Raw genomic sequence first — 26,094 nt, 5'->3', positions numbered from 1 at the left:
AAGATTATTAGCTGCTTTCATAAATACTATCCAAAACATGTAAAGAGCCAGGAAAAATACTAGAAAGATTGTGTCCACTTGGCTCTATGTGGTAGGTATCTGTGCAAATCAGTCTTTTGCAAAGTGCACAAACTGCTTCATGTGTGGATTACCTGAACATTCCCACAGCAGATACACTATATTTATTTCTTTGTGGCTTATTCTTTTAACCACTTTTTTAAAATCTGTGTTGCTATAAATGTGAGGTGGTATCAAAGCTATAATATTTTGGATATACAAGACTTGCTTCAGGATTTCAGTATTCTACAGTGTGCATGCATATAGTTAAAAGAGTTGGGATAATCTTGATTCATAGAATGAAGCCAATACCAACAATTAATTGGAATAGTTCAGTATTTTTCTGGAATCATTAGTGCTTGAGTCAGCAAGCTAGTGCTAGATGTTTCTTTTTGTCATTGCAATGGTTCTCAGAAGTAACAGTTCTTTGTGTAGATAAGAAGAAATAATCTAAATATTCAATGCATGATCTATTATATTAATTAATTGATTAAATAATCAACTGCATAATCTAAAATTCAAGTTATGCAATAGGACATGAATTTAAACCAACTAAATCAATACAATTCTGCAGAGACTGCTCTTGTGTCAGTAGAAGAGGATTTACTTTCAATGTAGCTTTTGTTGCTTTAGAAGCACTTCAAACTCAGTTCCAAAAGTCGCTGTCATTCTGGAACAGGAGTCTGGACATGAGATTTACAACAGATCTAACTGCTGTGATTTAACCACAGAAATATCAAAGGCAAGTTTTGGGTGACATGTCTATGCAAGATCCACTGAAAGTCAACGAACACTTTTCCAATTTCTATGTTTGTTTGTTTTTTTCCCCCATTTCAGACTAGAAAACCATCTGAGCATGTAGCTAAATAACATTTATTTTTTTGACATTTAAGGGCATCATAATGGAATACAAACATTGATCTTTGTGATGACATCATCTGCCTGTAAGAGCATATTAATGAAATCACAGCATTGACAAACAGTGTATGCATACTGTACTCTTCACTTACATAACTGAATTTTCTTACTCGAAAATAAAATGTACTATCATGATTTCTCATTTCATTGCAATGGTGCAAGACTTTCTGTCACAGTACATTCCATTTCTACTCTGAATTAAAAAAATATGTAACTGCTAAGTACACATCAGCCATTCAACGAAGTATTTATGTTTGTTACACACTGTCAACTAAAGCAAACACAGGACAGGAAGGAAATGGAAAATAAAAGGCCTTACCCTCATGAAATGAAGAAGAATTACCCATGGCAAAGAGATGAGAATAGGAAAAGCTGGATGAAATATGTGTGGAAAGTAAAGTAAAGGCATCACTGAAAACAGGGAGAAAGAAAACAAAAGAAGTGAGGAGGAATAGGGAATGGTTCCTCTTAAATATTATATTCTGAGGGCTAGTTTTCCAGTGGCTTTTGATAAGGAATGCAGAAAGAAGCAAAGGCATGAACAACAGTAGTAATAGCTGCCATTACGTTTACAATCAGCAGCAACATTGCTAACCAGGTCTTGCCTTTGTCAATACAGCTTGCAAAATCATAATCAAGGCTGTATTATCATCAAAAAATTCAAATGTCAAGTCAGAATTCAGTAAAACATGCCAGTGAAACCAAGCCATGCACTAGCATCTGCATAAAAATAACCTCTCATAAATGCAACTGACAGAACGTTATGTGCAGTATTACACATCACCTTAGCCTTGCTCAAGCAACTGTGGCCTTCTCAAGTAAAGCTGAGTGAGAATGTATCTAAATGTGATTTAGACTGACCCACTGACAACAAAACTTCTAGGGATTTGATATTTCTTAGAAAACAGTAAGGTAACTTTCCCAGAGCAAGCAGTGTTTAGCCACTGATCTGGAATGGGGGATGTAGACAAGTTTTGAACCTACATTCTTCAGTTCCCCTCTGCATATTGTTTCTCAGCTGCTAGTTATATTATCGTCTTTGTTGTTGCTCTTCGCTTACTTACTTGGATTTTGAGAGATGACATATGGAAGGACACCATATGTTCTCACCCTTCCTCCTTTAGGAGGGCTTTTAAACAGCTATAGGATGTGCTGGGAAAGTGACAGCCATTGCCTAATAACCTCACTGTGACAAAGAAGCCAAGAAGCACTGCTATATTCATCTGCAGACCACAGCTCACCCTTAATATCAAGCACAAGCATGATACAGGATGAGGCAACTTGCAGCTAAACACTGCTTTCACTCACTTCCTCTACGAAAGCTGAAGGCGTTTTGGAACTGTATCTGTATTCATGAAGAAATAGCACCCCTGTCACCAGAATGGGCATATATCTGAGCAACTGTGAAGGCCATTTAACTTCAGTCTTCTGCAAAGGCTGCAGCTAAGTCTGACCATGTCTGTCACGTAGGTCCCCTCTAATTAATTGTGTGAAATTGGATTAATGAAAAGACATACAACCATTAAATTTAACCAGATCCAATTTGACTGGAAGGATGAACCTGAGAGAAACAGGCTGCCTTTACCACAAAGTGAGTGAGTGGGGACTGGGCAACCAGTAACACATATCACAGCCAGCTATTACCTGGACTCACAGTGCCTTATCCACTGCTGCTTAGGAAAATACTGGACACCATATACAGTCATTCATTGTTTTTACTTATTACTCATTTAGCCAAAAGACTGCACCAACCCTCTGTTTTCTTGGAAATAAATTAAAAATCTAGCATATTTATCATAAATCTTCGCAATTACAGTGGCCTGCAGACTGTCCTTTCCTCAAAGTAAAAGACGTTAACACACTGTAAATTGTTTTGGCTTATCGAGTTTTAATTTATTGCTCTATCCTCTCTTAAAAAGTTATTTCTTCAGCAATATTTTATCAGGAGCCATCAAAAACCTCCTGAAAATTCATATGAGTTATGACCTTCAGGTCAACTTTTATTCCAGAATCATCGCTTTTTTTTTCTTTTTCTTTTTTAATAAGTTGTCTAACATGCTAGGATGACATGACTTGCCCTTGTAAATGCCAGTCTGGTTTGACCCCTATCAAGTTATACCTATCTAAGTATTCACACTATTCTATCCTTCGGCTCAATAGGTTTCCCCGATAAGTGGTAACAGGAGGTCACAAGCTAAGCCCTTTGAAACTTGTGGTATATGTGGTTTGGTTTATAGACTCCTGTTGGCTCCTATTCTCCATTGAAAAACAAACAACTTAGTTCCTGAAATGAACAAAACCCATAATAAATTAAATTTTCTGCCTACTCTTTTATAGGTTGTTCAAAACCATAAAATAAAACAAAGCACTCTATGCTTTTATCCTGATATAAATTCCAAAGAAACTAGTACGAGAATTATAAGAGTTTACTTTCATCACACAGTTATTTGCTATTTGCAATCAATCAGCTCTTTCTTTCAAGAATGTAAAGGCCTGCTGGCTTTGAAGCAAATTTATAAACAGGGCTAGTAAGCATTAAATGGCAGAATGTGACTGCATTTCCACACCATTCTTTCATATTAATATCTACAATAAAAAATATTCACGCAATTTATCTCAAACTTCTATCTTTCCATGTTTAGTATAAAGAAAAATAAAAAAATGCACACTACTTGGTTTTATGGAATAATGTTACTATCATAAACCATAGCAACAGCAGGAGATTAAGAAAAAACAGACATATGGATGTTGGAATGCTCATAAGTATGAAATTAATTTAGCATTTTATTTTTACATTTCAAGTACAAATCACAACTTTGAGCTATGCCTGCAAGTATGAAGAGAAGGCAGGTTTGGCAGTTGAAAAGTTACTATTTTATGAAATGGTCACTAGTAAAGCAGTTTGTGTATAAACCTCCACACCAAAATAACATTTAATGCTGCCAGCGGAAGGTAGCAATGCTTACGCATTCAAGGTACCCTGCTTCTGCCTTTTACAAGATGGGTTTTCTCACAGCACAGCTGTGACTGCGGAGAGCGACAGCAGCAGCTGTCACTGTTGGATTTCTCAGTGGAGGTGAAGATGGCTGTCACGGGCTTTGCTTACAGCCCTGGGACAGGAGGAGAGCACCTTGTTTTGCAGTGCCACTTACTGCAGCACTCTCCTCTGCAAACATCTCCTGCACAGAAACTTCAGAAAGAAGGAGGGCGAGAGAAGATGGAAAAATAGCCTATGTTTACTGCTTTCAAGGTGACTTCTTGATTAAACTGTTTGTGTTGTAATTGTTTTAAACAGAAATTTAGACTTCTCTTTATCAGCGTTTTCAGTAGAATTGATTCAGATCGGCATGAATTTGACCTCTATTCCTTTATACTGGAAAATGCAAAGATTGCATTAAAAGCTCCGTTTTGCAGCATTAAAAATATGGCAAAACTAACATTACATCTGTGAAACAAATCTGACATCCTTGGCCTTTTCACTTGTTTAAGTTTTAAAAAACAACAGCAGTTCTCCTACTCAGAATAGCTCACTGTTTCATGTTTCTATTTGTGTTCTTTAACAGAAAAAAAAACAAACAAAACCTTTTAAAGTACATCAGAAATGATAATTCTGCAACTAAAAATTGACATAAATCACTCACATTCATTGCCAAATTCTCAGTCTGCTTTTTGGATCATAACAAAGTCTCTAAAAAGTAGAGACCTGCACCATAAATTTCTTAGGCAAACTATAAAAAGCTCTATAACTTACCGATGTCATTGCTTCTTTCAGAGGAGTCTTTTTCCAGTGCACTGGATACCGAACTCCCCACTAATTCCACTTTTGGACTATCACTCCTACATTTGGATCAAGAAGAGGACAGATTTTATTGGAGTTTGTGCACAGGTTACAGTAAATTGATAACTAACGTGCAGTTACTACCGAGAGAGGGAAATATTCTTCCCTTGTAGCAGCAGAGTAGCAGCAATGTGTCAGAGAGAGCAATCTCCAGTAAGCAAACATACCGTATGGATTAACCTTATCTCATTTCTCCTCAACACCTGTCAAAAACGCCTATTTTAGACACCGCAGTGTCTAAATAATTCTCCAAATGTTCACAGCATCTCAACGTGAAGGAAATCTAAGGGCAAAGGGACAGCCTTCAATATCTTATTTGTAACTGCTTGTAATTAATTAGCTTGAGTAAATGACAGTGATGGGCTATCCAGAGCACTGCAGACAGGGAGAACCTTCACAGAAGCGTTACGTGTCCCAGCAGCTCCTACTCATAAATGTAGCTTCTCCAACAAAAAGAGACTGTCATTTATTTTTGCACATTACTTATGAGACTAGACTATGAAAATGGTTTTCACAGATCCAATGAAACAAGATCACCTACTGTGCCTGAGAACGTCTTTGGAATAGACAAGCGTTGAGAGCTGTGATACCTTATGGATATGAACCTTATAGAAATTCTGAAATCAAATGGGAGATCAAACATAAGCAATGAGGTTATTCTTTCTACTCCCCCCACAGCTACTAAGTCTACTAAAATAATCTGACTATTGAAACAATTAAGAAAAAAAGGGCCAGTAGTAGGTGAGCAGCACAGCATTGCACAGGTCTCACAGACAAGTCCCTGAAGTATTTTCCATGATAACAATGGTTCAGTTAATGCAGTAAATTGTATTTAACATTACTATAAGGTCGCAAATATCTTATTTTTTTCTCCACAGTAACTATTCCCAGCATAGCATTAAAATGATTAAGATGAATTAAGGTACTGGAATTATGGGTAAAAATACTGATCATCCCTGGAACGACCCAGGCAGATGTGCATTCATACGAACAGCAATTGAAAGGAAAATACAGATGAACTCCTAATAGTCTGATGTCAGAATGGCCTGAACCTCCACTCGTGACAGTAGCACATGAGTGAAACAGAAGGCAGCTAGAAACCTTATTTCAGAATCCAGGAAGGCAGTGGTAGATAAAGATTCTAAACATTTGTCTCAGATTAAATGAATCTAATTAAACAAAATAGATGGTACAGACAGTTTATGATCTGAAAAAACCCCACCCTTGTTCGACACAACCATCAATTTGGCAGGTTGTCTGCAACAGGGAGGAAGCAATACATTCCTGGAATCACAAATTAATTGCTGAGATGATAAAATAATGTGATCAATTATTTTTCCTATCTTTTGGTTTTTCACCTATCAAAAAATGCATATGTATATATAAATATATAAGAAACAACATAGTTTCTTGGCTCACACAACAATGAGCATCTGACTGCCTACTCTGTTTTGCACACGTGTATTTCTCAGTCAATTGAGAGCAACATGTGAGTCAGAAGCACTTTCCTAAAAATGGGTGAGCACTCTTTTGGAGGAGATTCTTAATATGTTGTGACTCAGGGCTAAAAATCACAGCATTTACCATTTGAATAGTGATGATGGCAAGATACATGACATCACCAAAAAAAAACCAAACAAATCCACTCCACTGACAAAAAAAATCAACAGGCCTATTATGCTAATCTGCACCCATATGAATACAAAAGCCATTTATTTTTGGACACAGCATCTCCCTCTCTCTGCTCGTGCCCATGCAGACAGGCTGTCAGCTTGATGGGACAGCTGATGAGTCTTGAAAGAAAGCCCACACTAATAGAAGTCCCCTTGCAAAGTGATTAATTGCCATCTGGAGCAACTCCCTGACCCATATGGCTGAATGTCTGCACGAATGCTGGTGCTAACATAAGGGAGGTGCAAGAATGGGCTGCCAGGAAATGGAACCTGCCCCTTTCAGCAGCAGAGACTCAACATTGGTTTGGACTAGTAGTGAAAATGCACTTGGTGTAGGTCTTTAGGGCTTGCCTTCTCGGGAGAATTGACTGATTCATCACTAAACTGTGTAATCGCATGTACATCTAAATAAGCTGTGAAACCTTTGCAGCCAACTGACAGCTATTCTCTGTCTCACATGGTTTTTGTCTCTCTATTGCCCTTGAAGTCCTAATCTTCCTTGAAGGAAGAAAAATAACGTTTAAAATGAAAAACAATTATTACTACAAAAAGCCAGTGAGATGCATGAGACTGAAGGCACTTGGAACAGAAAAAACCACTATTTTGCTAACCTGCAGCAATGGTAATCTCATGGGAATCACTTTATAAATCTACAGCACCTTTCCCCACTAGGTTCAGCAAAAATTCTGCTGGTTCTATTTTTATTCTAATCACCTTAGGTCTTTCAGATTCAGAAACAGATACCACAGTGCCTGAACATTTTTTTACTGTCTTATTAAACTGAATTGACTTAACACGCCTTTATTAAAGTGCCTTTCATCTGGAGTTTCACATTTCTTTTTTATTCTGTTAACTTTCCGTCCTCATTCTACAAAACACCCTTGTCAGTTAAAGATTACTAGGCAGAACAGCTGTATGAGATAAATTCATTAATTTGAATTAGCTGATAAAGCAATTCATAGTGAAAACGTTAGCACTATGACCATCGGAATAGCATCATCATCACTCTAAAAATCATTTCTTCTTCTACTGTTTTAATCTAACTACTTTAAAAAGCAAAACTCTTTCAGATATAAAATTTTAAATATTTTTTAAATAAAGGGAATGAAGTATTTTTCTCTGTGCTAGAAACAGCAGTGTTTGGATAATTAACAAAACTGGATTGCAGTTAGATCTGCTGTTTCACTTAGTTAACCAGAAATCTGAAATATCTTTAAAAGTACACAGTTTGTTTAATAACAATTTTGTAGTTAGAAAATGGGAAAACAGAAGAGAAATAAATCACCCACCCACAACTCTAGGTAAAATAATACTTAAAATCTTCCATGAAAAAGACAGAAGAAAATAATAACTGCCTTGTTAGTTATCTAGCCAGTGAAAAGTATGGTAGGGTATGTACTGGTCTTGTCAGTAACATATCACAGCTAAATCTAAAGGCCATAGCAAGCACTTGCTTTTTCAAGCACGGCCAAGAAGCCAGCAGGTCTGGGCTACACTGTGGAAAACCTGGGCAATCATGTCCGGAGCCAAGGAGTCCAACAGAAGCTGTGGTAGCAGTACATGGCTGGTAGTGAATGTTCTCAGAGACACACAGCCAAAGCACTTCAATGAGATGAAACCAGCAGCACAAGGCAGGCATCAGCTCTTTATTTTACGTGTCTCAGATTTCATGCTGAGAGCACTCGTTTAGTGAAGCATATGTAAAAGAACGAGGGGAATCGATGCCTAGGATTTTTATTTTATTCCACTCTACCCTCCACTCTATTCTGGTAGTTAATCCGCTGTCAATATTCCACTAATTCCACTAGTTCTATGGCAGCAAATTATTCTAACAGTTCAATAGTAAAATTATTTCTATGTCTACAGTACTATTTCTGCAAGGCATGCAGTTTGCCAAATTTACACAACTGCTTTTTTCCTGGTTTTCACCTATTTCTACTTACTTTGCATAAAGAAATTCTGCAGTGCACAGTCAAGAATCTAACGACTATCAAGTAGCCATCTAGACACAATTAGAATTATAGGTGGGGCCTTTTAGTTCTACCTCAGCTTTTTCCAGTGTGAGCAGAGATGTGTTCACAAGCCTAGTTTTCCAGTGCTCCTTAAAGGCTGTAACCACCTCTGATAAGGAGCATCATGTAACTACAGAACAACAACCAACATCAGAGATTAAATCACTTGACAGCAGAATTCTGCAGTAGCATCAACTTAAAGGACATTCTGATAAGACACATGTAGCATGCTAAAAATTGATCTACAATGATCAAGGGAAACAGACTGAAACCAAGCTGGCAGTGCTTGACACGTCTAACACCGTTCCTCACTCAGTATACAATCCAAGCTTTGGCACTGATTTAATGCTCTGGCTAAAATGGAATAATTTAGGCAGACTAAGTAAATCAACAGCAGCAGAACACAGTGATGTAGATGTTTCTCATGTATTCTGCAGTGCAGGCTATGACATTTCTGTTTCACTACATTCATCAGTGGAGATGAACTCGTAATGACCAGGCTAAAACTGATGTTCTTGAGGAGATGGTTACGATGCAGCCAGATAATTAGTAAAATTATTTATTAACATTGTTTTTCTTTGCAAACTGTGGCATTAACTACAAAAGCTAAATTCTATACAGGTGATTTTTCTTTAATTCCAGAAGCACTGGACAGAAGAAGAACAATACCTTGCATGAGTCGCAGGCACAACTGGTCTTTCTGGCCTTCTCGGAGGCAAGGTACCAGGTCTGTTCACAGGGTTTGCTTTGGGTGGCCGTGGTTTCTTCGGAGGTATAGCAGGAACTGAAGGCTTCTGCAACTCTAACTGTTTTTGCTCTCTCTCTGATCTTTCTTTAAATCAATTATTTCCAGAGAAAAAAAACACAGGCTGTTAAGTGGAATTCATTTGCACTAACACGTCTATAATTGAACAGTAATAATTCAAGTGTAGATATATCATATACAAGGAATAATCCTATTTTCTTTCCATTTCTGTCCTAAATCATTCTTTACTTAAAATGTTTGCCACAAACCAGTCTGCGCTTCTTGAATATTCTGAACGTAATTCCTCATGGCTGAAATGTGTATGCAGTATCTGAATGTGAATGGCATTTTTTATTTTAGTAACTCATTGGTTTCAGAGCGTATGTGAAAAATAAGAGCAACAAGAAATTACATATCATGTGCAACAATTTTCCCTGAGTGCAATTCATATTAAATGCTTATAAAACCAATATTAAGTTAGAAGGTCAGAAAGATAATAATTCTGGATTTTCTATTGAACAAACAAGAGAAATAGGATTTCTGGGGGGGGAAAAAATAATGTTCCATTTAATCACAGTTAAATGAAAATACAAGCATTAAAATTCAGACATATTGGGCAGGATGTAAAACCCCAGATATTTTATTTAAACTTAAGCAGACATATTCTGACTTTTTCAGCTTCCCAGTTCAAACCTAGATCACATGCAGCACAGATTGTTAGGAGGTGCCACAGCACTAAGACTCAATGCCAACCATACAATGTATGTCAAACATATTACACACTAATAACTGTTGAAAAGAATATGCTCTAAATTCACAATGCAAAACAAACACAGAAGAAACTAAACATATTTGCCACAGCATAGGAAATCTGATTCTTCTTGAGGATAAGGCAAAACTTTCACTCCCAGTATCCTTCTGTGTCTATAATGTAAATATTATTAAGTCTTTGTATACACCTGAGAGGTATTAAGAATATAAAAGTGTTTCTTGATGGGCTCTATGTGTCAGTCCAACAGAAACTTCTCTTTTCTGGAAATGCTAGTAGAAATACTGAAATAAAATTTTAGCATAATGCAATTGTGTGTGTTTATCTGATACAGAAACAGCATTTGGACACCTAGGGATCAATTTATTATTGCGCTTTTTAAGTTATCCAAACGCTATCCACTGTATGAATGAATGGGGTAGGAATATACATTGGACTACTGTGTAATCTTACGGAGACATAAAAGTATGTGGTATCTCCAGTGTCCAATACGGATTCAGATTTGATTTGGAACAGTTCAGTATGTGATTGTTATTCACAGGCACATATCCCTTTTTCAGTACACTTTTCGTTGACAACAGTTATTGGGTCCTCTGTAACACCCAAGCATTATACTGTGTAATGTTTACAAATTTATTCCTATGACTATTTATATTGCGTAGGTGTCTAAGGTTCTAAACTGTGTATTAGAGATGGGCTAAGCAGTGCACCAGCATGCAGTGCAAAGGAAGTTTCCCATGCTCACCCATATTGTCAAACTAAACAATTTCCATCAGTCCCCGGCATTTCAGAAATGTAGGCATGATTCCCATTGCCTCTTTTCAACATTTAGAAAAGTTACAGATATTCATGCCCCGGAACAGCAACATATTCAAATCTCCACCATTTTGACATTTGGCTTTGTTAATCCAAAATGGAAAGCAAAGGGATTTTCTCCTAAGATAACCACAAGAAATAATGCATATAACCAGAAATAAAGCTATGCAGACAGAAGTGCTAAAACATCTGTCAGATTGCTAAGAATGTTTGTACAGAAACAGCTCTTGGTGCAAAGTCTGAATGTTCTGGCACTAAGTTATAACTGCATGTTATATAGTTAGTCATGCTCATACATGTGCCTGACTGCAAATTCAAACACTTTGAAGAAACCCATAATTAAACCTGTCTGTACAATCTAACAGTCCACTTAAACATATGAAATGACATCATCTTCAATTAGACAATCAATATAACTATTTTCCCAAACTACTCAGAACACACCATGAACTTATACTGAAACTATAAAAGGTTTCATTCACTTGTCACTGCTCTGTGTGGTACTATACCTCATTTCTTGCAGTGTTTTAATCTTGGCTTTGAAGACTTTTATTTTACTTCTTCATAGGCTTGCCTATGACATTTGTGGCTCTGATAATGGAATGATTCATAAGCGTTAATGACTGTATCTCTGTGGTGCATAAAAGCAGGGTTGATGGTTTTCAACTAGAGAACCAATGCATACAAAAGTTAAGAAAAAATACGCACTGATATGAGGTATCATGCTTGATTGAGGACCTGGGTTTTACTGAGCACGTAGCTTTAGAAACTATTTTTTGTAGTGAGAGCATATCTCCCTTGGGCTTCAGCTGAGGCTGCAATCACTTAACACCTCTGGATTGGTGCAACTGAAAACTCTGAATTTAGCTCAGAAATACTAGTGCGATCTTTTCCAAAATGCATATAATCAGAGATCTATCAGTGTGGAAATAAACAAACTAACAATATACTTAATGCAAACTATCTGTTGTGGGGCTAGGAAACGAGGACGTGCATCAGCCCTGTCTCTCTGTGGAGAGAAAGCAGGAGAGCACATTTCATACCTTTTTCTTCTGTTCGATTAGGAAGACACTCTGGCCTTTCAGGAGGCACCTTTTTGACTTCTTGTTTTCGATCTGTGGTACCTGTCAAAGAATGGAGAATTTAGAATTGTGACCAAGCCAAAAAGCCACCACATAAGGCCACACAAGATACAATTTTGCAATTTCTAAGGCTTTTTACAATCTCCTACTTTGAACATTTCTTGCTAAAACTGAACATAAATCTAATTTCATGTATTTGCTTACACAATTACAGACACAATTACAGATTTTTGAATGTGGACAGATATTTTAACAGTCTTTTACTTTTCTAAATATACTGAAGCAAAGAGCAATTCAACAGTGAGGAAAATCACTAAGATTAAACCAACTAATTGGGCATTTCTGCCAAGAAGATGCTTAACACGCATATAAAGTTTTATTTTACATTAAGTTAAAAAAACCTGTTCTATTGTACCTCCAACACTAGCTGTTCACTACCACACATTAGAAGAATGGGAATACAGTACCAACAGTATTCTGCATGACTATTTTATGTGACAGCTTTTGGCCTAGAGGTGTAAGCCTCTGCCTTTTTCTGCCTCTGTGTTAGAGACCCTGACACACTGCCTTCTGTTGCTATAAGGAGCATGAGAACTGGTGGCAGCAACAACGGGAAGACTTTGCAAAAATTTCCTGGCACATGCAAGCTGCAACCTTCCAGTCCCCATATTATAAGTAATATTTTATTGGATATTGGCTCCACTGCATTGGCTAACCACTGGGTGCTAATACCATTTCAACTTAGCGGTGTTGAAAATCGCTTTAGGTAACACTCTTAGTATTTCAATAAAAATAGCAGTAATGACATCCAAGAAATGTAGAGGAGGCAGGGCAGGGAACACAAGGTGGTTTTTTTTTGCCTCTGTCTGTTCAGTTCTAAGTAGTTCTCAAGTAAATTTACATTTTCTGAATGTACGGTCGCAATTCTCTGCTGCAGCTGGTTCCCAGAAACCAGTACTCATCAGTGCAAATTGCAATCAGTGGTGATTATAGGCCATTGTTTCTTTATGTAACTGCACTGTTGGATGAGCAACACTTGTATAACCTATCACATCAAAAAACCAAAATAACACTGATTTGCCATAAAACTACATCGCTCCTGAGAGGAAGAACTCTTGATAGAAACCAACTCAAGCATTTCTAAACAAAGTGCTAAGCTTCGTTATGAGCTAAGCACAAGTCAACTTCTTGATAATCTTGTACATAGTAGTGGGTTCAAGGAAAAAAATGTCACAAGCCCAAGTTATTAATTACAAGTAAGATTAATGTTCATCATTAACACACAGAAGGACATTCTCTGGTAGTATCTAAACAATGGATATACAAGCACTTATGGCTCCCAGGCTCAGGTGTGCTCCCTGCTTGGGTTGTGACCCTGTTTTAATCAGCTCCCAGGCTACATGACCCTGATTAAGCTGCCTAGAGATGGTGACGTAGTGGAAATTCTAGAAAACTCCACACAAGTTCCCAGGGACACTCTTCAGTTTAGGTACAAGTTCCTTGTACTAGAAAGACCAATTCTATTTCTCTGCAATAGTTTATCCTCTGCATCAGAGTGTATTTATATTTACTTATTTAGATTGCAACTGATAGTTCAGTCAGATATTATGACTGGTTACTATGCAGAAACCTTAGTGGAAATTATCAACAGGAAAGCCTGATGTGAGGATGTGGTAAAGCACTATCGTCTTGGTAAAGTGATTATCTGATAAAGCGATAGCAGAGGATGATTTCCACCTCTCAATGCATGTCAGAAGAAAGCCATGTGCATAATCTGTCAGGACTAGTCAAAGGTGGGGTATGAAAACAAAGAACAGCAGCAGCCTTGGTTACTCTCTCCATTTTTACTTCTGAAAAGAGGCACATTGTGGTAACGTGGCTAATGTGCCAGATGTCAACATGTAAAAACAGTTCAAATAAACATTTAAATACTCAAATCAAGCAACTATCAAACTTTGTATTAAGTAAAATATTTAATTTTAAGTTAAACATTTAAATAAGTTTGTATATGTACAATAAATTTAAAGGATTACCCCCTAATTTTACATCAGAGACATGAGACGAGTAAAAATTGAAATAAATATAACTGTTTACAAAGCTTTTCCAAAACTTGCATCAGGCTGTAACTTTCTCACGCATCTTTAATATGCAGCCACCACTAGATGGCGAAGTTACACTGCTCTCCCTCAACACATTTCGATCAATGATCTTGAAACCAAATCTATGTTTTTTGGTGTCTCCAGACCGTGTTAGCAGCAAACCATGGTTGCCGATACGCAAACCAAATATTTATTGTTGTGATTCTCTAGTCAAAGAACAGTCAAAGAACATCATTTAAATTGTAACCTATAGGTTCTCAACAAATTATACTCTGGTGTAAGTTGTTTATTCTATTAATGTACCAAAGCTGAAGGAGAAGGAAATTTACTTCTGAAAGCACTGAGAGTGGGAACAGACCACTGTGACAGCAAAAAAGATCCATTGTGTTTCTTTTGTTTTTTCTAACATTCACCAACAGTGGGGAAAGTGGTGGAGCCACTGCAGACCTCTAAGGCACTGGGGTTAAGGGATTAGGGAATTCCAGCCATAATTATAGTTCCACCACAACTGCAACACCAGTGAAAACTCCGAGAGCGCCTCATGCCTCGTGATTTGTGATTTAACAGGAATGGAATAGAAATGCAGTTTCTGAGGTCGGAGTTGTCGAGTGTGTAGATATTTCAACTGTCTTTGAGCTCCACAGAAAAAAAATCATGCAGATCTAAGAAATCATGCAGATTTTTGTATTGAGAAGTTGTTTTAAAACCACAAATAAAAGTGGATTCAACTCTCAATATTTAGACACAATTCAGCCTATCATATCTCAAAAACAGCTTTACTAACACTCACACCTATGGAAAACATAATCAGCACCTTCATACATTTGCAACACAATTATCTACATGGCCAGATTTAAGATAATTCCCTTCACTTTTATGTTTATCAAGTATTATAAAACGAGGATCTAATGATTATTAGTATTATAAAACGAGGCATAGAACCTGGAGACAGACAGCTGGCTCCAGTATTCATGCAGATCTGCAATACCTAGACTGCAACTTTGATGGGATCACTGAATTACAGCCAGGTTCTCTAATACTGTCTTACGTATGGAAAAGATCTCCTTAGAATAGACCAAGTCTGTAGGTAAAAGAGAAGATGGTTTCCTACTGCATGCAGTATTAGGCTCCAACATTTTTTGTCTCTACTGCAGACAAGCACACTATGAACTCCAGTCAAGAACGGAACGGAATTTCTAGTAACTAAAGTATCATGCTTGCTAACGATTAACAAGGGACAAAATACATTATTTTTAAATGGTGCAGATGGTTGCCTGCAACACATTTAAAAAACACATCACAGTCTTTTGGGGTTACCTCATCTTTTTACAATCTGATTCTGATTATTAGTTGTTGTCTGTACACTTCCCGCATATCAATTTTGATACAGATGAATTCTTTCTACATTTGAATACATTTACTTAGATTGAGATGTCCTCACTCAAGTATGAGCTGCACAGTATCAGCTATAACTTACCTAGTCCTTGTTTGACAACAGGAGCTGATGGAGGTGGTGGTTTCTTCGGTCTCTAAAATTTAGTAACAGAAAAAGTCACTTCAAAATGTCTGTGAACCTCATTCACTCAAAGGCTGGATATAATCATACACGGCTTAGCATTAAGACTCACAAATACAGAGAATACAGATCTGTCACAGACTTCCCTGAAATGACTTCATAAAATGAACTTTAAGACAGAAAATATCCATAACAAATGAAATACCATCTTTCTACTTTGGCAATTGAAACGTCCTGCTGAAGGGAAAAAACAGTTGTTTAGGTTCCAGATCAGAGAAAAGTATGACCTTCGGTTTACTGAAGAAACCTATTCCTGAGCTCACTACCTGAACCACCATCTGCATTCACTTTTTCTCTACACTTAGTTTGTTTTCTTCTTGTCCAACCAGTCCCAGTTTCCTCTCTGGGGTTTCAATTGTAGTCTGTTTCCACCACTTTCTTGGTTATCTTATCCAGCCACAGAATCTTGCAATTTCTCCTTGCTTCTCTATGTTTCCTGAGCAGGAAGTGCTCCTTCCCACTATCTCCTCCTCTGATTTTAGTCTGCCTTTTCAAAGCAATACATTTCCCTCATCTGCTTCCAGTCGAAGCAACTTTGTTTAATGAGCCATTTGTTCTGCTCTGCGGTGTATCAAAATGATTGTTTTAGTTTCAATTAGGAGCAAACTTTGCAGTGAAACTCTCCCTTGCCCATCTCCTCTGACTGTACTTTCGTTCCCCTCAGAGAAAAGTTTCAGGGAACATGGCTGGAGTCTTTTCAGTGAGAACTACCCAAAAGAGATGCTAAAGGTGATCACCTCACGTATTCCAACCACTGATGTTAGGACGGTCAATGGGACTGGACCTGAATTAGTCCGGAATAAAACAGCAAAGTGGTGTTGAATCATCAGCACCAGCCATTTCTCTTCACCATCATTATGAGCTAGTCCTCCCATTGGTGGTGGCTGGGGCTGGGCAGCGAGCACTGGGAGAAATGGCCACATGGGGGAAAGGAATGGAAGGGAAAACTGGGAATGTGGAGATGGTGAAAGATCCCAGGCTTTTGTTCAACAAGCAGAACTACTGCAACTCATATTGTTTCAGACCATGGGATGGAATCCAAGGTTTCTGGATCGTATCAGAAAATACCTGGCAAAACCACTGGAAAAGCATCCATTTCCTTCCATTTTAACTCTGATTCAAGCAAAGAAAGGCAGTCTATAGTTCTAACAGACACACGGACTGATCTGAGCCATTTCTAAAATCAACAAAATTTCCTTTTCCACTTCTAAAGAAAATCTAGCTACAATTTCTAAGTGCCTGAATATTTGATTTACTCCACAAATTACAGTTACCATAATCTAAAGATTAAAAATACTTAAAGATATACAATTTATTGGTTTAGAAAGACTGAATAAATTTAATGACCAAAAAGAATGGATAAGAATGAAGATTTTCTTCTTCTAGAATACAATTTGAATGTTCGCTATGTCTTAAGGTTTATAATTTCTGCCTCTTTTGGAAATAGCTTTTTTATTACTAGGCCTGAAGCCAGGATACACACTCTGATATTGCATATTAAACTCCAGCAGTTTTTGCTGCTCTTCTACTTTCATTTTCAATAATTATCGTGTTAGCTTCTGTGAGTTGTTTAATACTTCCTTTATTAAGCTTTCCAAGCTATTTAATTACTGCCTCTGGCATCCAATTTTATTGCCAAAGTTTGAAGCTGAGTGTCAGTAAGTCTTGGTTTTATCACAGAAGGCTTATATTGTCACTGTGAAATACTCATCAGAAGTCTAAGTGCAAGCTCATAATATCACACTGATGACTGAAAGATTCCTAAAAATGGAATGGACTTTTGAGGGAAGTAATCCATGACTTCATTCCAGGGAGCTGCAAGATTTCTAATTATTGTTTGGCAAATAACAACCATCTCCTTCAAATATCTAGAAGCTGAAAAAGCTTTTCTGCAGATTTCATACTTCATTTTTAATAATTCTGAGAGAGTAATGTAACATGTCTTGGAGATACCAAAAGCTCACTACAATCTTTCAAACCTCACAGCTGAAGTTTCAACCTCTTCATTCTCAAAGAGTGCATGACTGCTGGCAAAACAGGATGTTCTGCCACATAAACAAAAGATAAAAGTTAATAATTCCAATCATCACTGCATCACTTGACTTGGCAAATCACACTGGGATCACCAGTTTCTCTCAAACTCAGGACGTAGGGCAGTGTTGTCAGGACAATGTAGTGGAGACTGACAGACAGGACAGGTCAATCATAAACATGCTCTTCACTGATGTTTTGTAACTCAGAAATTTGTTTCCTTCCTTATTTTTTTTCTTTTATTTCTTACTAACTGACAAGTAAAACTTTGTCTAAATCATCTATCTAAAACAAAATTTCAGCTTTAGTTTCATTCTGTATTCTACAGTGAAAATGAAAGAACACAATGCTTACCTCTTTTTCAAAATCGGAAGGAAGAAGCTTGACAAAGTTATCTGGAAACACTCCTCGTTTGCCATTCAGTTCTCCTTCCCACCAACCCACATCAATACAATCCTACAAAACAGTAAAATAACATGAAAATCACAATGAATGTGCTTCTATGCTAAACAGATTCTTGTGCTGAAGTGCTCTTCTGCATAATGCCCTGCCTTTTTGCTGGAACATAACAATTTACTGGAGTGCCAGGTTAGCAGGGTAATCTACCAGATAAAAACTTCAGTAATCGCCCTGCATTATATGATCATATGGAACAGCTAGGAAAGAAAATAAACATGCTGTAAGAGCTCAAGAGCTTGTCTGTGTCTAAAGGAAAACACTATTTCAGCACTTGATCTGTTAAACCAGTAAGCATTTCGAACACGTATGATATTACTTCTCTCTGACTTCATTTTAGAGAAAGACAATAACTTAATTAAGCATCAAACATCCCTAGAGGTAATAAAGCTCATTCATTTGCCACACTTCCACGGAAACCTTGACACACTAGAATTACTTCTGAAATTATTAAATTTGATCACAGTCCAATTAAGAAGGCATTAAACACCTGATCACTGTAGAGTGTCACCTTTTACCACAGCATTTTTCAGCAACAATGCAGTGTGGGTAGCAAAACAATGTACAGCTAAACATTCACAATTAAAAAAAAATAAAAAAAAACTACTACATCAGTAATTTTAAGTGATGAAAACCAAAGTGAAGTACAATTATCTTGGTAAAGAACAATAAGAGTACAAGCTACAACCACTGTAGAGAAGGCTAAAATTGCTCCTTGCATGCTGAACGGTAAGCTGCATTTGCTAAAGAGAATACTTTTGATTCAGTCTTTCTACACTCTTCTTTGAAAGCTTCAGCTGAACCTAGTCAGCTGTTTTCCAAAATATTGTTACAGGAAAGTCACCCATCTTCTTAGTCTTGAAAACATTTCAGCCAATTTTAGCATTTGGCTCATTACCAGGCTGGCCAACCTTCCCAGCCTCTTGAGCAGTACATTTACATCTTCTTGTGGCTCAGAGTCATGCAGTAAATACTACACACCTGAAAATAGGAGGGAAAGGGAAATCTTGCAAACAGAGCACAGACTGGTCACAAGTCACCAGGGATTCTCCCATTTTACGAAAGTTGATGTAAATAGGGCTGGATTTGCAGCTGGGATCCCACATCTGGCAACATCAACCACTGTGGTCCCTTCCACAACTTCAGATCTGAACATCTGCACCAGCCAGGTACATCCAGCTGCCCTGGTAGCAGAGCCACACAGAATTGCTCAGAGTCCAATATGTTGGATGCCCCTATGCTAACATTTCTAATGAAGCCTGGTGGAAATGCTCCTAGATTTAATAAAGAGTTCTTGCTCTTCAGAAATCCACCACTGTTCATAAGAAATCAGTAGAAATGTAGCTCTGTTCTCTGAATACTCAGGGGTACTGATGTAGGTCTATCAGTCCTCTCTTGGGGCATGGTCACTGTTCTAGGTAAGCCTGTGGTGAGGACTTTCCATCACTTACTGCTGCAGAAATGGAGTGGGCCCTTTGCGTAGAGGAAGCAAACAGTTTAAATAGATTAATTTAAAAAATAATAAAAAAAAAAGGTGAATAAAGATCACATCACAAGATAACTCCATTTCCATGGAGTTATTTGGTAAAGCTACTGCAGGGATGTCAAAAGAACATAAGTTAACTTAATCAAGTTTTCTCTAAGTTATAATCCTAGGATCATAGAAAATCTGTAGTTGGAACTTGGGATCATGTACTGAATACATAATGTTTGATGACATTTGAGAAACAGTAAGATCAGCAGTAAAGAAGTGCAGAGCTTTTGTTTTCTCTTATAAAATTATTTTTCTGTCTAGGTTTTTTGTTTAGATTAATTAAATCATCTCATCCCTTGAGAATATGTGCTGGCTAAACATGCAAGCTAAGTAGCATCATTTTTTGTATCACATTTGCTTAAGATAGGTGTCTTTTTCCACAGCTCCCTTTTTCACTCTGATGTAATACGTTCCTGGTTTACAAATGCAGGCACTGAACAAACTTTCCATTCTGTTTCTGGTAGTTTTCCCTCATGCTTAATCTGTTCTTTTCTCTTGCATCCTCTCTGTTCTTTAGCAGGTGCCTGTTACCAAGGACATATACCTTTTCCTGACCTCCCTGGGAGTTCTTTAGGAAATATTTATCAGTTTGCTTATGTCTTTGTTGTGAACAAGGCTGATCCTCGACCTGCTCATGTTTTCACAGTATTTGCTGCATGAATGCAGCACTCCACAAAGCTGGAGATAATCAGCTAATCATGCACGGTACAGGCAGGCTCTGTGCAGGATCCTGCTCTGTCCTCAGGCAGCACCCCTTGTTCCTGATGAGCAGGAGCCCTCCTGCTTGGCTCTATCACTTGAAGCAGCTGAGCACACCATTTGCTTGGCTGTGCATCACATGGTATGTTTTGTAATGCCCTCCACCAACTGTCACGCCATCCCGAAATTGCCAAAACATTACTGACCCAATTTAGATTTTAAAAAATCATAATAATTCAAGCTTCCAGAGATGAAAAGCTTGAGCTTCTACTGCCAGCACAGCTTAGTGCCAGCTGATTACTCTGCTGAATAACGCACATCACGTACATTCCTTTTAGGTTGGACGTTTCTTTATGCTCTTAGGAAACACAGACCTTACTTCCATGTCTTTGTTTTACTAGTACGTATGCATTTTGTCTTTAAAGCTTAGTTGTTTTCATGAAGACAGGTCCTGCATTTCATACTTGTTAATCCAGAACAGCTGCACATTTGCTTGTCTCTCCTCCCCTGCTTGTCACTCAGACTTGCAAAGCCAATCACCACACACAATTTTCATACAGAAGTAAATTGCTCAACCGTTTCTCTTTAATTTTCTCATTTACTTTATTTGCCAGAGGAGGCTGCTGTGTCACTGAGCAAAAGGACAGAAAAGAGATCTCAAGGATTAAAAGCTGCAGTTGAGATCAGGTGCATTATCTTGGCAGTGGCACCTTCCTCCTATCCACAGCCGCAGGTCTGCTACGTCACAGCAAAACTCTGGAAGTCCACATATGATGCTTACTGCAGGGACATCTTCATCATAGACTGACTCCCATATAAGGCCAGCTGAACTGGAACTGCACAAGCTACCTCAGAAAGTAACAACTGACATTATAGCTCTGCAGTGCAGTGAAGGTGCTGTGACCAGAACCACATGGCTGGTTGTCAAGATCGAGTAAAAGTGACTCCATTTGTTCTACATCCCTGTCAGATGCACAATTCTACTCATGCTTCTCATGCTTTTCTTTTCTTTTTTTCTTTTCTTTTTAAATATGGCTTTATGTGTCCAGTGTTGGCAAAATGGCTGTAATCTCAAAACTCAGACTTTACATAAAAGTTGTCAAGCTGTTAGTATCAATATTCCAAAATTTATTAACAAAGTGGATCTCTCCTTTACTTTCATGTTATTCTACTGGACTTGTAACAACACAGATAGACAAAAATCAGATGCTGTAATGTCCAAAAGTTGTATGAAAAAAAGTTTGTATTTGATGGATACTAGAGTTCATGCGAGGTAAGTGGTAGCTGGGCCGGGTAGATGGTCCAGCATTTAGTTATTTAGTAAAAACTGGCTCATATCAAAGTGTAACAGAGAGATTATTTTTGTATCCAAGGCAGTGATGGCGCAACCATACAGAAATAAAATGTCAATTTGCACTGGAATTCTCAAGGAAATGAGGGAGGGGAGAAGTAAAAGGAGAAGTAAAAGGAAAGGGCAAACAGGACAAATGGCAACTACCAGAAAAGCAGAATGCAACCAGCTTTTGTCAGCATGCTACCAACCATTCTAAGAGCATACACAGAGGAACTGAAAACCACTAGTCATCTTCTTGACAACAAGAACAACAGGAGAAAATAGTCTTCATGCCATTAGAAGATGTGGAAGCTGTGAATAAAATTGTAATAGAGATTCACCTGGGACTATCAACATTTTATTCCTGAAGGGAATATTAAAATAACTACCAAAAAAAACAAACCAAAACAACAAAAAAAAACTATTAGTGAATGTAAGTGAATTATGTAAGTAGGGCTGACAGCATAAGATCATGGGTCAGTATCCCTTTTGGAACTACGACAGTCCTGTGGGAACTCTCACACTGGCTAATAAAACCGAGAAAAATTGTGCTTTTTCCTCTTTTGAATGAAGGGATCCTGGCATTGCTTGATCCCTTACCCATATGCTATCCTATGTTAACAGGTTTGTTTAGCAGCAGAAAGGCTGCTGTTGAACCAGAACAAACCTTGCGCTGTTCCTTCCCCCAGTGGTCACTGTTAAGCCAGAGGAGGCTGAACAAAAGCCACAGTGTAAAGGCTCCTTAATACTGCATAATCTTACAAATACTCTACTCGCTACACAGAAGCAGCTGTAGCTAGATACACACAACCAACAAGAGGCTGTCCCTGATCACCTGCTCAGTTGAAGAGTATCAGTGGTTGCAGGACAAGGACGCAAATTTTTTTTCAGTCAATTACTATCACCATTTCTCTTTGGTGTTCAAAAAGATGACAAACGGGGTTGGTGAGATAGAGCTGGCAGTCCTCTGCTCACGTGATCTTCAGTCTCCTAGTTAAGACTGTGGTCAAAACTACCAAATTAAAAGATGTGGCTTCATACCTACCAGGTTGCAAGCCTCTCTCACAATATAAGAAGGACATAAAACTATTAGAGTGTCCAAAGGAGGACTACTAACATGGTGAAGGGTCTGGAAGGCAAATTGCATGAGGAGCAGACAGAGTCTTTAGGTTTGCTGAGCCCAGAGCAGAGGAGCTGAGGGGAGGCCTGATGGCGGCTGCAGATCCTCACAGGGAGCGGAGGGGCAGCGCTGAGCTCTGCTCTGTGTGACAGCGACAGGGCCCGAGGGAACGGCATGGAGCTGTGTCAGGGGAGGGGCAGCTGGGGGTCAGGGAAAGGGGCTGCACCACAGGGCAGTGGTCGTGGAACGGGATGCACAGGGCTGTGGGCATGGCCCTGAGTGCCGGAGTTCAACGCTCTCAGACATTGGGTTTGGTTTTGGTTAGTCTTAGAAGCAGCAGTGTCCATGAACATGCTCATAATATAAACTCATAATGGTTGTTTTTTAAATTGTTTTGCTAGAAGTCAATAACACACTGTATGTCTAGTGTCAGAGACAAGAACTATTTTTTCTTCCATGTACTATGATTGACTTTACTTTTCTTTTTTCCCACTTACAGACAATCAAAGGAAAATTACAGTGTCTTATGTCCATTCTTAATCACCAAAATAAAAACCAGTAGCTACTTGTGTACTCAGTCATATTTATAATTTTCCTATTGCCTGGGCTCAGAAGGACACTGGACTTGTATGTAGATCTCTGCTGAAGCTGGCTGCAAATGCTTCCAATGTTGCTCTTTCTGATATCACCAGCTGCCAGACACTCATGGAGAGCCTGCTTATAGCTGAGCACCTCCTGTAGCTGTACCAAAACAAGAACCTGAGCAAGTCTGGAAGGGGCTGCCCACAAAACCTATTCAGCCACTCCACAAAGTAGAACACTGGGATGTACTGAAGGTTTGTGAGAGATGAAGGAACTCCTGTATCATCATGCACTACTTCACCCATGTTTTCCACTTATTTAAGGATGCAAAGATGATTCCTGCCTCTTTCTCCAGGTCTTCAAGAAGGCACCATCTCCCTCCTCTCTCACCACCTTTGAATTGTCAAGATTTCAGGGAGTGCCACAGCCCTGAGTTCATCTCTCTCCTCCCCAATTTTTCTCCTGGGCTTAGCCCAGGAAAAAGCATTTGTTTGCAAAATTAAATGAGAGGTCTTCCTTATTCCCCAAGGTCCCAAAACAAAGTAACAATCGTCGTATTTCTTTTCCCCCCGCAATGTATACCTATAGCTGTAGCTGTGTAAACACATAAGGAAATAAATCTAAAAAAGGATATCTTCAACCTTTAGCAGGACTTTTTTTTTTTTTTTTTTTGAGGGAGCAAAACATTGCACAGTCGGCCTGCTGAACAAGCTGCTGCTTTGTAGTGCTGCTAAAACATGAAGCTATCATTTAAATATCAATTCATAACTGCTCAATATTTCAGCTTTTCTGATCAAAAGGTTTTGATACAGAAACTTGTGATTTCATCAATCTTGTCAGGATAGAAAATAGTTCCAAGTACAAACAAAGTAGGTCCTCAGAAAGGATGGCTGCAAAGCTCCATGGTATGGGCACTCCAAGAATGCTCAGATAGCAAGTTTCCTGCTCATGCAAGTAGGTGTACCTGCACTCAATAGTCATCAGCTACAGACATCCAAAAAATGACCCAAAAATTACTTTTTAATAGATTATTAGGCTTAAAATATATAATTGGCAAGCTAAGATTACAAAACAAAAAGTAAAGACTATCCAGAAAATTGAGTGAGAGACAACACAAAGTACATGGTTTAAAAAGCAAAATTTTCATGGTACGATATGAGAGTTTTACAGACATCTCCACCAGAATACACAATTCCTTGCATTAAAAAAAAAAAAAAAAAGAAAAAAAAATATACCAGCAGTTGGGAATTGTATTTGTCAATGTCTGTTTTCCTTCTGCCTTTACATTGTTGGATCTCATCAAGAAGAATGTTGAGCTTGTAAAATCCCATTATTCAGAAAGCCATGAATACATCTTAAACTTGCTTAAACTGAGAGCTCTCATGTGTCAGCTCTGCTGTGCTGGCAGCCACACATTATGCTATTACAACCCTTGCTGTAAGCATTCTCCAGCAGCCTTTCCCACAGTTGACAGTCAAACTCATAATTTAAAGAAAAACAATACACCCTTGAGTTTAAGGTGATCAAGTATGTCTACAACACTTATCAAGATGCTATGTATGTCCAAAGATAGATATATTGTGTACAAAGGCTTCTGAATTTGAGGACTGAAGGCCTCACAGAAAGTCAAATCTCAGAGCCAAGCTGGCTGCCATTCCCTGCGCCTACGCAGAGCACCAGCGGCACAGCGCTGCTGCCTGCCTCTGGGGACCAAAAGGTCCCAGCTCTCACAGGCCACAGAAAGGGCTCTGTAAGTTTTAAAGCCTGACGTTTGACATCACTTGGCAAAAATAATAATGTGCAGGGAAATTTCCTGTCGCTTTTTTTTTTTAACCCTTTAATGAATAACTGCCTAGAATTAAGTGTATCAAAAGTTTTCACTGAAAACAAGTGCGAAAGATCAGCAGCTTTGAAACCAGCAAAACAAAAGTTGACCTAACACTGCATCAGATTCTTGTTAACATAATTTGTCATGAGGAGAAGGAAACAAAGTCATGTTGAAGATAATGTGTGGCGTTTAAGAATGGTTCTTTAAAATTTCTTACATTTCACTGTACAGTTATGATGCTGAAATGAAGCTATGTTACTCTCAAAATCCAACTTTATTCTGAAAAGTCAGAAAATAACTTTTTTTAGAGTCTTCATAAAACTTGGTAAAATATCTGTGAGTGAAGGAAAGATTTATCCAGAGTCTTATATTACATCCACCTTCTGCTGTTACCTAAGACGGTATTCTCCATGATCCAACTCTGTTACTAGGCTCAGTTACTGGGAATGAGACCTTATGGTCCTGCATAACAATTTGTTAAATAGTTCTGAAGACCGTGACTATGATTTAAAGCATCTGGTTAGTAACTAAGTACTCCTAAACAGAAATATTGTTTTAAAATTTGGCTATATGGCAGAATGAATCTCTCAACAACTACCTAATCCAAGATCTCTTAGATGAATAAGACAGCAAATTAATCTTCTGAGGCAGTCCTGGAGAGTACTCGTTTCCCTTTTACATGCTCTCTCACCCAAATACCCGTAAATTAGGAAATATCAGAAGAAAAGTATGAGAAGAAATATCCCAGTCTGGCCCTTTTTGGTCCATAAGCTGGAGCAATTTATTCTGCTCAGGTCCACAGCCTGTGCCCTGGAAGACTCAAATCCTGCACTAATCTTTCTCGGCTCTTGCCAGCTCTCATGCCCGAGCAGTAGGGAAATGTACGTGTGAGACATTCAATTGTATCTTTTAATGCTTAACAAGTC

The 26,094-nt window shown here is 38.2% G+C and overlaps 1 protein-coding gene across 6 annotated transcripts in view; it reads right to left on the bottom strand.

The window, feature by feature from the left end:
- Nucleotides 1–26,094, bottom strand: part of SH3KBP1 (SH3 domain containing kinase binding protein 1) — a 225,486-nt gene that overhangs the window by 13,153 nt on the left and 186,239 nt on the right. For all 6 annotated transcript variants that reach the window (XM_085211162.1, XM_085211170.1, XM_085211146.1 and 3 more), the window contains 5 exons: nt 17,971–18,072; nt 15,487–15,538; nt 11,872–11,952; nt 9,168–9,330; nt 4,727–4,812 (listed from right to left, as the gene is read on the bottom strand). In XM_085211162.1, the coding sequence (XP_085067288.1) occupies nt 4,727–4,812; nt 9,168–9,330; nt 11,872–11,952; nt 15,487–15,538; nt 17,971–18,072 (484 nt within the window). The remainder of the gene's footprint in view (nt 1–4,726; nt 4,813–9,167; nt 9,331–11,871; nt 11,953–15,486; nt 15,539–17,970; nt 18,073–26,094) is intronic.

This window comes from Meleagris gallopavo, chromosome 1 (genome assembly GCF_905368555.1).
Source record: "Meleagris gallopavo chromosome 1, MGAL_WU_HG_1.1, whole genome shotgun sequence".
Lineage (NCBI taxonomy): Eukaryota > Metazoa > Chordata > Aves > Galliformes > Phasianidae > Meleagris > Meleagris gallopavo.
This window is presented reverse-complemented; position numbering and strand designations above follow the sequence as displayed.